Source organism: Primulina tabacum, chromosome 9 (genome assembly GCF_025594145.1).
Source record: "Primulina tabacum isolate GXHZ01 chromosome 9, ASM2559414v2, whole genome shotgun sequence".
NCBI classification, from domain to species: domain Eukaryota; kingdom Viridiplantae; phylum Streptophyta; class Magnoliopsida; order Lamiales; family Gesneriaceae; genus Primulina; species Primulina tabacum.
The window spans coordinates 33284357-33296792 of record NC_134558.1 but is presented as its reverse complement, the minus strand read 5'-3'; the positions used below and the strand labels follow the sequence as shown (position 1 = coordinate 33296792).

The 12436-nt window shown below is 32.3% G+C and overlaps 2 protein-coding genes and 1 long non-coding RNA gene across 3 annotated transcripts; 2 read left to right on the top strand and 1 right to left on the bottom strand.

Annotated features, from left to right (window-relative positions):
* Positions 1 to 2986: 2986 nt before the first annotated feature.
* Positions 2987 to 3861, top strand: LOC142555331 (uncharacterized). The gene has a single exon (XM_075666153.1). The coding sequence runs from the start codon at positions 3070 to 3072 to the stop codon at positions 3610 to 3612; it is 543 nt and encodes a 180-aa protein (XP_075522268.1). The 5' UTR covers positions 2987 to 3069; the 3' UTR covers positions 3613 to 3861.
* Positions 3862 to 4809: 948 nt separating this feature from the next.
* On the top strand, positions 4810 to 5253 carry LOC142556622 (uncharacterized). Its single transcript, XR_012822662.1, has 2 exons — positions 4810 to 5068; positions 5154 to 5253. It is a non-coding gene; the product is annotated as an uncharacterized LOC142556622 (long non-coding RNA).
* A 1056-nt stretch (positions 5254 to 6309) lies between these two features.
* LOC142555330 (dihydrolipoyllysine-residue acetyltransferase component 4 of pyruvate dehydrogenase complex, chloroplastic-like) lies at positions 6310 to 9457 on the bottom strand. Its single transcript, XM_075666152.1, has 6 exons — positions 8387 to 9457; positions 7819 to 8010; positions 7631 to 7718; positions 7453 to 7523; positions 7285 to 7368; positions 6310 to 6635 (listed from the first exon to the last, which is right to left on the bottom strand). The coding sequence occupies exons 1-6, from the start codon at positions 9266 to 9268 to the stop codon at positions 6531 to 6533; spliced, it is 1422 nt and encodes a 473-aa protein (XP_075522267.1). The 5' UTR covers positions 9269 to 9457; the 3' UTR covers positions 6310 to 6530.
* Positions 9458 to 12436: the final 2979 nt, after the last annotated feature.

The window sequence follows — 12436 nt, the reverse complement described above, 5'->3', positions numbered from 1 at the left end:
TTGACAGAAAATATATTAAATGAGATAAATATGTTATCCAAACGAATCTTCCATGGAAAGCCAACACTTGGTAAACTTACGTTGCATATTTGAATATCCAATACTCTATTAAATATTATGAGTATCTCTTGTACCAAATCGAGTATTTGCAAACTCAAATTAGGTACTTCTCATCCAAATGCATGCATATTTCATGAAAATACCAACACTTGGAGAACTACGTTGCTTATTCGAATATCCAATATTTTAATACATATCGTGAGTATCTCATTTACGAAATCAAATATTTGCGAACTCAAATCAGGTACTTCTCAAGTAAAACTAAGTACTTTAAAATTTGCATACTTATTTGAGAATTTGGTTTTTAAACAAAAAATATTAAATGAGATTAATATGTCATCCAAATGCATTTTTCATTGAAATACCGATATTTGATGAATTTACGTTGTCTATTCGAATATCCAGTATTTTAATACATATTGTGAGTATCTCATTTACGAAATCAAGTATTCGCAAACTGAAAATAGGTATTTCTCAAGTAAAACTAAGTATTTTAAAATTTACATGCTCAGTTGGGAATTTGATTTTTTTTTTACAAAAAAATATTTAATGAGATGAATATGTCATTCAAATACATATTTCATGAAAAGACAAACAGTGGCTGAATTTATGGTGATCGTTCAAGATCCAGTATTTTCTTACATATTTAGAGTATTTAAAGAGCCAAATCAAGTATCTGAAACTTAAAAATAGATATTTTTATGTCAAAATAAGTACTTAATCTTATTTTAATGATGATTGATGAACTATATTTTTTTTTAAGTAAAATGACATGAATAAGTCATCATAATGTATTTTTAATGAAAAACCAACGACTGAATTTATGGTGATTGTTAGAAAATATAGTATTTTTTACACATTTGAAGTATTCAAATAACAAAATAAAGTATCTGAAACCACATAATAGGTACTAATATTTTGGTAGATAGAAAACACCCAATTAATTTGGTGAATAAAATTATATATTTATTTAAATAGTAAAAGGGCAAAATTGTAAAATTATCTTTGTAGGTAGTTAAAACTAAGTTTGTAGTGTTGTCAGGTATTAATTTGTAAAAACAATCTTCTAGGTACTGAATCTTAAATGAAAGATGTGCAGATGTATTTTTTTCAAATTTGGCCTAAAAAAAATACCTCTTTAAATTTTTTTAAGAACAAAATAAAATTTTAAAAAATAATTAATCATTTAGATTTTTTCTCAACTTTATATTTACAATATTTATGAAAAAAAATTATCACAAATTTAAATCTATCAATTTTTATCCAATAAATAAAAAATAAAATGTATAATCATATATTTTTATATTAAATACATTATAATAGAATTAAATTATTGAAATCTTAAAATATTATAAAATAACATTATGGATATGATATTATTATTCAATCTAAGAAAAATATAATTTTATTTTTTTTATGATATATGAATATATATTTATATAAATATAATTACGAAGAGGGTCCGGTTAAACCCGTGACTATCTTAGAACACGTTTAATAGATTCTAAACCCGCCCCATCGAGATGTTTAATAGTGTCGGGACAGGATTTAGACCCGATGGATTGATCATAGTTTACTGCTAGCTTTCAAGATTCCTGAATAATCGAACCACGTTTACAAATTGACCGTCTCCGTACTTTCGGAGGAAGAGCATGAAGCTTCCCGCGTAACGATGCGCTCGTCCAACGCCCACCAAGCAAGTTAACCAGATCCCCGTTAAAACCCTACGTACGGGTCTCCCCGCATGCGGCTCACGCCATTCAAGGATAAATATATACCAAATATTTCGTTTGAAGTTGCTCTCAAAAATATTTCGGGAAATTGACCTTGAGTCCCCAGCCGTTAATTATTTTTGTGTTCAGTCCTTGGGTACTTTTTTAGTACCACATTTCCACATGAAGTGTACCACATTTTCACATGAAGTGTACCAAATTTTGTATGACATAGTACCACAATTTTGTGGATAGGGAGTGAACCCAAAGAAATGTTCTGATTAGGGATTTTCCATCAACTTCCCCAAAATATTTCAATATCTGTTAGTGTGTTGGTTTATTATATATATATATATTTATTTATTTGGTATATATTTATTCAATATACAAATACACTTTATTGATAAAATAATATAAAAACATACTAAATATTAAACAAAATAATTTAATTTAGAATGTTTTTGGAACCCACTCGATTAATCTACACACACAGAGAGTCATACCTTATCCGAAGGGTACCGCATGAATCACATATTCTTTTTATATTTTTTTAAACGAAAAGACGTGAAGAAAAGGGTTAAGCGGTGCAGACGGCAGGTGTGAAATTAATTTCCACGCACCAAAAATCCAAACCCGGCAAACAAACAAACAACCTAAAACATCGGGTAAGGAAAATTCGATCCCATGTGGACCCCACCACACCCGGACTCCAACTCGAAATTCAAATCCAATTAATCACGCTGCACAATATTCCAGAAGGATATTTATTTATTTATTATATAGTAATATAAATAATATGAAACACAAAGAATATGAGCAGCCACGTCAATGAAAAACACAGCCGCCTCGTCTACATTTGCCCGCACACTTTGGTCCCATCGAATCGACTCAAATACGTCAACATCACCTTTTTTTCCCCCATTTTATATTTCATTTGTTTATTATATTATATCATTTAATTTAAATGAATATCGATTACTATATTCCACCAGAGAACAGGGCGGTTAAGGCATTCAATCTTTTTCTTCATCGAACTTGTCCATTTTCGAATACTTTAATTTAAATTAATATTTGATAACTTTCATTGGCAAAAAGCACGATAATTTGACTTTGCATGATTTAAATTATTTACTTTGGAAAAAAATTGAATATTTGAAAAGTATCGTTACTGTTTTTGTGTGTTTTCCCCTATAAATTTCACCTCATTTCTGTTCGTCGGAGCATACCAATCTTCTCTCTAGAAAATTATAATTATGTTGCAGTTTCTTGTTCTTTGAGAAGCATATCTTACCTGCTAATGGAGGATTTGAAGGGTAAGAAGAGGTCTTGGGATGAGTCGGTGGATCCCGGGTCGGTGGTCGACTCGCCGGAGGTGAAGAGGCTGAGGGAGAATCTTCTGGATAGTTTGGACGAAGACGATGACGAGGCTGAGTTTAGTACCGCGAGTTCGCATCTGGACTCGTTCATGAAGAGCTTCGAGAAGGAGATTGCTCCCGACGGCGGAGACGAGGTGGAGGTGGTGGATCTGGTTTCCGGTTCCGACGAGTCTCGGCCGGAGTTCGGGTACTTGTGGGAGGCTTCTGACGATGATCTAGGCCTGCCACCGACCACAAATTCGTCTCCGGATACGGCGGAGAAATCTGAGCTGGGAGCCTATTTCTGGGGGTTCGAACCGGAGATCCCGGGTTATGATTCGGACGGATATGGGTTCGTTCAAACGGAAAAATTCAACGGCAGTGACAGTGGATATGTAGCCATTGACGGGTTGTTTGACTATTCCGATATGGGCTTCGGGTTGGGTGACTTTTTGTGGAGACCCGAAAGGTTACCGGCCCAATAGATTGGAAATATGTAGGCAAAGAATATTTGTTGATATAAGCTTGATTGGTGATTAGTTGTGGGAGAAAAAGGGTTGTGGTGTTTTTTTTCACTCTTTATTATTTCAGAGAACCAGGGACAAAAATACATTTAGTTTCTACATTTTGTATTTAATTTACTTAGAAACACGTATAATTTCAAATCAAAAACAAAGATGTTTGATTAAATTTATTTAAAATAGTTTATAAATTTTTGCTCTCTTATGATTTTAGTTTATAGCTTATTTTATATAAATTTTTATATATTATAAGTTCTTTTAAGAATTTATAAGTTGTGAATATGTTATTATAAAAATAAATCGTTAAAATATTTGGATAAATTAATTTTTAATAATTTTTAAATATAATAAATTTGATATTATAAAAAATTTTATTACCAAAATTGTTATTAAAGTATATAAGTTAATATAAATATTATATATATATATTTAAAAAATAAATCTATTTTATATTTATATTTAATAAAAATAATGTTGTTTGAATTTTTTTAATATATAAGTAAAATATTGATTAAAAAATGTTAGTTATTAATTTATTCAATAAAATTTAATAATTTTGATTTTCATAATTATATACGTATATATATAACAAAAGTAATTTTAAATTTGATAAAATAAAAAAAAAGTGATAAAATTTACAAATTAAGGATAAAGTTGAATTTTAATAAGATATTTTAAAAAAATGAAATATTAAAATAAGAATTTTTTTAAAAAAATAGTGTATTTCAATTTTATTCAAAATATTTTATATGCTGTGAAATAATTTATTTTAATACTTTATAAGTTGTTTGTAATTTTTTAATGCTTTGTCAAACATATTCTTAGTATTTTAATGAAAAATAATTGTGAATCAAGAAAAGAATGTGTTTGAATTTTAAAGTGTTTTGCTTAAAAGTAATTTTTCTATAATTTGATATGATTTTGGATGATTTTTTTAGTGTTTCTAAAATCACTTAAATTAAATAGAAATTAGTACTTATAAAAAAAAACTGTAATTTGGAACTTTTCTAAAAAGTTTTAAAAGAATGTTATTTAATCCAAACACAAAAATAACAAAACTTTTATTTAAAATATATATTCAAAGCCAACTTAAAAATCATTTTTTAAAACAATTTTTTTTTAAAAAAAAAATCCAAACGGAAGCTAAATGAAACTGAGAAACGTTCTACACCGGTGTAAGTCCTAATCAGATGAAAATATCACTAAATCAAGCATCTGTCTTTAAATCAATTTTCTCCCGAGCGAAGATTGTCTCCCTCTCTCTCTTTCTTGCCGAGCCCTCGACCATGGATCATCCAGAAAGTGGTGACTTGCTTCGTCCGGCAGCAAGGGCTTGGCAGTAGAGAGAGACGATCGAGTGAATCGTTTTAGAGAAAAGCAGGCATATTCTTGATTTGGGGATTGTTTTTCATCTACACACGTGCGAGGTTATTCATGTCAAAACGGGCTGACGTGACGGACATATTCTTGATTTGGGGATTGTTTTTCATCTACACACGTGTGAGGACTGAGGTGTTTCTCCATTCCATTTTAATTGTGTTTGTTGCTCCACACTGAGTTTTTAGTTCTATATTTCTTGTGAAATATAACATATTTTTGGCCCGATTTGGTTAGCTAATGACGTTCTTGTTAGAGTTTGGACAGTTGGTATAGCTTAGAATTAAACTGGGCGGATGATAAAATTTTATTGACGATTTTACGTTTACCAAATCAGTCTCGATCATTTTTACCTAAAAAGAGTTTACAGATATTAGTTGATTTTTATTAAAGTAGAAGAAATTTACCAATTTCAAGTTACCTTCAAGCAAATTGAGCTTAAGTTGCAATCCCAAAAATTGTGCACGTTTTCCATTACAATTTACTTTAGTTTTCATTTATCATTTTACAGTCATGAATTTCAATTATATTTTATTATTAATAATAAAAATCTTAAATTTATAAATTATTTATTTATATATTAGACATATAAAATAAAATAATTTTTAAATATCTTTATTATTGGATGAACTTGAAATCTATATTCATTAACATAAAACATTATATAAATATATAATCGGTGGACTTAAAATATATATTATTATTTTTTAAAAAAAATACAAAAATACATTTGAAGTTTATGAACTTAAAATTTATCTATTTAAATACAAACTTGTTCAATTTTGCGTCTCACTTTCACTTTAGATAAACTTTAGATTAACTTTATCAAAAGTTGTAAATTCGTCTGTTAAAAAAGATAAAGTTCGAAAATCGAATAAAACACGTGGAAACATATTTTGCAATAAAATAAAACCAGATTCAATGATTTTTTATAAAAGCAATTTGATATGAAAAATAATAATATTTTGGACATCAAATTTCTTAATTTTTTTTAGCAGAGATTGTTTACGTGTTTTTTTATATAAAAAAATAGAAACTGCAAAATAAGAATGGAAAAATATATTTTATTTTAATATTAAAAAGAGAAGAAAAGTAAAAGCATAAAATCCAAGTTTTGAACTTCTTGGGTCTGGATTGCATTGAAAAATATTCAAGTGCTTTTTCAAAAGAAAAGCACAGTCGAACACATTATTTTTTTACACGAAGCATTCTAAAGCCAAGCTCATTCTTATTCTAGCAGAATTTGGATTTGAGGTGCGTGTGAGAATAAAGATAAAAGTCACCTACAATGTTAATGCCCTGAATTGTATTCGGAATGAGAATAATTTAACAAAAGTTATATGCTTTGTTTCAAAATTCGTCATTGCTCCACAGTATAATATCTAAAAGAAAGAACACAGTGAAATATAAAAAATAAAAATAAAAAATCAGCGTTGAGATCTAAATAGCCGCATCTGGTTCATTAAAATACCTCTTTGACACGTCTCTACAAATTAAACCGTGTTCTACATCGTCAAGCTTTCTGGGTTCTCAACGATCTTTGAGAATAATTGAAGGAAAGCAGCCAAGTCAGCACCGTAGATGATTCTGTGATCAGCAGTCACATTCACCTGAAAATGGTACGAATCCTTTAACATTGTATCCCAGAAAAAATATTACATACCACCACTTCTATTGGAAAGCTGATATTTTCAAATGGTAAATAATACAGAGATGTCTTACAGCTTGACAAGGTGGTTCTTTCGAGTTAGGCAGAAGTTCTTTTATTCAATATCCATTATAAAAACCTACTAGCACGGCAGATTTGTCTACAACAATTACCCATATGTTGTCTATGATAAAGGCTGAGGTACCAAATTTCCATATCTAATGAGGTCCTGGGTGCAGGAATAGAGGTCATTGTCTTATTTAATATAGGCATTTTATGTTTTACAGATCGAACATGCTTAAAATTTTCACAACAGTTTTTACAGCATCACAGAATCGGTGATCTACCTCGTCAAACACTAATTTCCCAGTTAATATTTGGGTAAGTCGGTATCTAATAAACATGTCCCAGGAAAGGGTAAAGCCGCACAAGTGATTTCCCAGGTCAAACATCACTGGCAAGTAATATATTTGAAATGAATGATCGTAAATGTGGGAAAAGAAAATAGCAATGTCACTCAGAGAAAAGCAGCAGGCTGCAGCATAAAAATGAGATATGCTGAATTATATGCAACACAAAGCACATCTTTTGATACCAAATTTTAAACTTACCAGCATCTTGTTTTTAACACTAAAGAATCCATCTTTGTCGGCACTGACATTGGGTTTTGATGCACCAACAGCCATAATAGCCCCCTGATTACCATCCGAAGTACTTTTAACAATGCAATAAATATCATGTGGACAAAATTATCTCTGTTATACACTCTCATTTCTCACCTGGCCTGGAGGGAGAATAGCATCAAACCTATCCACTCCAAACATACCCAAATTTGATAATGTGAATGTCCCTACAGGTCAAAAACCATTTATAACTCAGTAATTCTACAACCATGAATCTCAAAATCGTACATGACCTTATTACTCTGTACAATAACGACTCTTATTGTTTAAGTACCTGAATTGTACTCGTGGGGCTGAAGTTGCTTTGCACGAGCCTTTTCCACAAGCTCCTTCCATTTTTGAGACAACAGATAAAGATCCAACTGCATGAAGCAAAGACAAGTCAAGATCATAAAAAACTTCAATGTCTCTTAAGCTACTGCTAACAAGGACAGTGATTATCAAATTTCACTCCTATGTTACCTTATCCGCGTCCTGAAGAACAGGGGTGATCAATCCACCATTGATCGCCACAGCTACTGCAATATTTATACTGCTATTGTAAGTAAAACTTTTTCCATCTTTGCATGTTGCATTCACCACAGGATGCTGAACCAACGCCATTGCTGCAGCTTTTGCTAACAAGGCTGTCATGGTCACACCCTTCGGCTTCACCTATCAGGGTGGATAAAAGTGCAATATTTAACTCATATTTCCACTTACATAAGTTTTCTACCCAACTTAGCATAAATATGAAACTCTTTCCCAATTCATAACAATTCATACCATAATCCAATAATTAAACTCCCATTTCAGTATGTCTATTGTTGACATCACTTCTTATGAGAAGTTATACGACATCCATAAAGAATGCAATAAATCCATGCAACAACACCATTGCTCAGTTAAATTTACTCTAATTTTTGTAACACATTCCCTACGATGATAAATTTAAATCAAATGCTTCAACAACTGGGGATCCAGCTCATTCCAAATAAACAATGTTAATCATGCTAATTCCAACAGGATGACTTCTTATAAAAATATGTACCTTCTCATAGAGAGCGTCGAGGGCATCAGTACCAACAGGATATCCAACTCTGAAAGTGGGCACACTCAAACTCTCCACCATATTCTTCGACACCGCTGCTTGCATTGTAGTGAACGGCACCACACTCGATCCAGGAATCTCCGGAAAACTAGCTGCAGCCTTTGGCGGAGATGAAGGAGCAGCCGCAGCAGGCACGGCCACATTACTCTTCGGGGTGGTAGTAATTCCTGCAGCCTTCTCCACATCCTCCGGCTTTATCCTCCCAAACGGACCCGTGCCCACAATCTTATTAATATCAACCTTATGTTGTTTGGCCAATTTCTTCGCATAGGGTGTTGCCACTACCTTCCCCGGAGTAGCGGGGTAGGTAGCCACTGTCTGAGCCGGAGCTGACGCAGAAGCAGGAACTGGAACGGAAGTAGAATCCTCGACTTTTGGAGCTGAACTGGCGGGAGGTCCAGTCGACTGCGACGCGGCTTTAGCCTTGGCTTCGGCGATTTCATCCTCTGTTTCAGCCAAGAGCCCAATCGGCGAGCCAACCGGAGCCGTCTCACCTTCATTAACAACAATTGCAGCCAAAATTCCATCGTAGAACGTCTCCACATCCATATCGGCTTTATCAGATTCCACCACGACGACGGATTCCCCCTTGGAGAGCGTATCGCCTTCGGATTTAATCCAGCTGACGATCTTACCCTCGGTCATGGTAGAGCTGAGAGCAGGCATGAAAATCTCACGGATCTTGGCGCTCACGGTGGGGAGGCGAGAGGAGGAGGATTTAGGTCGGAGGAAGAAAATGGAGGGGCGTAGAAACGGAGCGGTGGAGGAGAGTGAGGACGAGGAGGAGAGCGATGGAGTTTCGGGGTAGACAAGCGAAGCCATGGCGGCGGAGGAGGAGGATGTGGTAGAGGAGTAATTGGTGATCGGGAGTGGAGTGTGGGGGATTGTATTGTTGTATAGTTGTTGGGGTGGAGAAGACGAGGGGACACTTCGTTCGGACTTGGCATCGAGTACTCCGCCTCCGAGGACCAATGGCCCACTGGATAAAAATGTCCAAATACTTTCTATTTCCATTTTATTTATTTATTTTATTTATTTATTTATTATTTTTAATGATTATTGGTAAACTCGTGTTAATTAATAATCTACAAATTACATAAATCATGTGTGACATATTGTCCGAGACAGTGTTCACAAAGATAATCGAATTTCTAACCTGCAAATTCAAAATTTCAATAGAGGAGAATTGATGATTTTTAATTACTTTCATAAATTTAAAAAGAGTGAGTGGGTCTCATGTGAGACCGTCTCACAGATCCTAATCTGTGAGACGGGTCAACCCTGCCGATATTCACAATAAAAAATAATGTCCCTTATCATAAAAAGTAATACTTTTTCGTGGATGACCCAAATAAAGATCAGTCTCATAAAATACGATCCGTGAAACTGTCTCACACAAGTTTTTACCATTTAAAAAATAGAGTGTGTTTGGATGAATAAATTTGATATGACACATAATAGTCTACAAATGACATAAATCACGTGCTACTCATCGTCCGATATAGTATTGACAAAAATAATCGAATTTCTAGCCTGCATATTCAAAATTTCGTTAGAGAAGAATTGATGATTTTAAATTATTTTCTTAAAATTTAAAAATAAAGTGTGTTTAGATGAATAAATCTGAATGTCGAATTTCGAATCCGCTTTTTACTTAGTTAATAAATTTTAATAGTGATTATATAGAAATTCAAATCACATTCCTTCAAATCAAATCTCTTCGTCCAAATAAAAAGCATCAAAAAATATAAATTGTATTAATTGGATTTCTAAATAAATGTTTCTGATGTAAAATTATATATTTATTTTTAAAAAATTTGTAGAGAATCTCGTTAATGTCCTACGCCTATTTATGGACCCGAATTACGGCAGCCCATCGTCGACTGACTGAGCTTGAAGGCCCGGATGCCTTGTTTGGACCTCTTCAATCCTCAACAACTTGACTTTTAAAAAGTTTGTAGGCTCATTATTAAAATAGTTTTCAATTATATCAATTTTGTTTATGAGCATAAATTATATTTTTTGAAGAAAGAAAATTGTTTGAATTAAAATATATATAATTTGATCCATTTATATTAGAATGAACGTTGGATACATTAATCTTGATATTTTGTAAAATCTTACAAGAAGTCTTGATTCATATGCGAAGGAAATGTGATTGTAGTTTTGTAAAATGTATAAAATAAAATATTATTTATCATATAATCACTTTCCAATAGAGGTTTTGGTATAATCCATCTAGACGATTTTCTTTTAGATAAAATGGACAGAAATCCATCTAGCCGCGAGACAACAATGACATTATCCATAAAAGAAATTGTGTACAATCAAATTCATATTTATATTCTTCATTGTATTCACTTTCGTTAAAATCAAATCAATGGACAGTTTGATTACTTGGTTAACGTGGTTTATAGATTATTGATTAGTCCGTTTATTTAGTATCTACCGAAAAAAGTGGTTGTGGGTTCGCCTACTTAATTTAAAAAAATTAGATAAAAAAAACTTAAAGTAAACATGTTCATCATGTTTACTCGCTGCACTTAGTTAAAATTTATATAATTGAATGAAATTATTCAGCATGAAATGAGAAACATTGTCTTGTAGATGAACACGTATTGGTGCAGCTGTCTATATTTTACTCTGACTTAGAGAGTTCAAAAAACATTAAAAGATTGTTTTTTATGATTTGGAGTGCTATTATCATAATAAAGAAAAATTTGTATCTTAGATATGATTGTCACACATTATGTGAGAGCTCGTGGTTCTAATTAATATTTAATTATCAAACAATAAAGATTAATTAATGTAAACAACGAAAACGAGTTAAAAAAATGTTCATTCAGACTTGCATAAATTTTGACATGACTTTTCCATAAATAGTTCATACCAAAATTTCAAAAAAACAAAACAACAATATACGCTCGAAAATAACATCAAGTTCACAATCAACCAAACCAATATCCAACCAGGACTAGACACAACATACCCACAAACAAATAAAAAAAAACTTAAAAACTTCACAATATAGCTACACATGGCATCACACTGGGAAAAGTATCAAATCAGTATAATATATATATAGATATCTGGGGAATTGATACGAACCGACGTAAGTACTGGGTATCACTCGATGACGCTCCACCAGACGTATCAAATCCCTTGAATAACATGTTAAGACATAAAAAACAATCACAACATAAAAAAATACAGGCATCAGACCTCAGTACAACAAACCAGTAAAATTATGACATAAACAATGACATATAATAATACCAAGTAAAATTCAATGTTATGCGATCCATGAATTGTGACAATGGAATAACGAATATCAAACGGAGTGCAAACATATGGCATCGACAATAGTAACAGTGGTCACCCGTGCCAAGAATGCAGCATCAAATCGTCGCTCGTCTATGCACGTAGCATTCGGGAATACGATTAGCTAAGTCGTCGTCCCTAGCTGTCATATGAGAATGTGGCTAATTCTATTTCACTACTCGTCCCTATATGACTCAATATATCTCAACATAAATCGTCAAAAGAGTCAAGGCTCGACATACTATGTCAAAATAATTAACGCATGAATGCATCAGATAAAATATTCAAGGCACATAATAGCAAATAATATCCACTGGATATTTTTACACACCGATATAGACGTCATAATAATATAGGTTTGAGCGTACCTCAAATAAAACTTACAATACCACAATAATTCTGATGACTTGAAACCTTAAACTCGTCCAACAATAGAATCTACAATATAAATTTGTTATATACTTCGATATAATGCATTCAATGACTAAAACAAATTAAATCGAAGCAGTTAAAAATTGAATTCCCAACAACCTATAAACCGATTTAAAATATGGAATTTCAATGCGTAATAGCTCAAGAATCAAAGCATAAATGCGCAATGGTTGTCTCATGGAGGCGGCTCGACGAAAAATTCACCGAGAATACTGTTCAAGACGAGAAAACAAGTGG

Coding starts and splice junctions, on each gene's coding strand:
- LOC142555331 (XM_075666153.1), top strand. CDS start 3,070: ATGGAGGATTTGAAGGGTAAGAAGAGGTCTTGGGATGAGTCGGTGGAT.
- LOC142555330 (XM_075666152.1), bottom strand. CDS start 9,268: ATGGCTTCGCTTGTCTACCCCGAAACTCCATCGCTCTCCTCCTCGTCC. Junction 7,369..7,452: donor CTATTCTCCCTCCAGGCCAG/GTGAGAAATGAG, acceptor GATGGTAATCAG/GGGGCTATTATGGCTGTTGG. Junction 6,636..7,284: donor GTGTTAAAAACAAGATGCTG/GTAAGTTTAAAA, acceptor TACCATTTTCAG/GTGAATGTGACTGCTGATCA.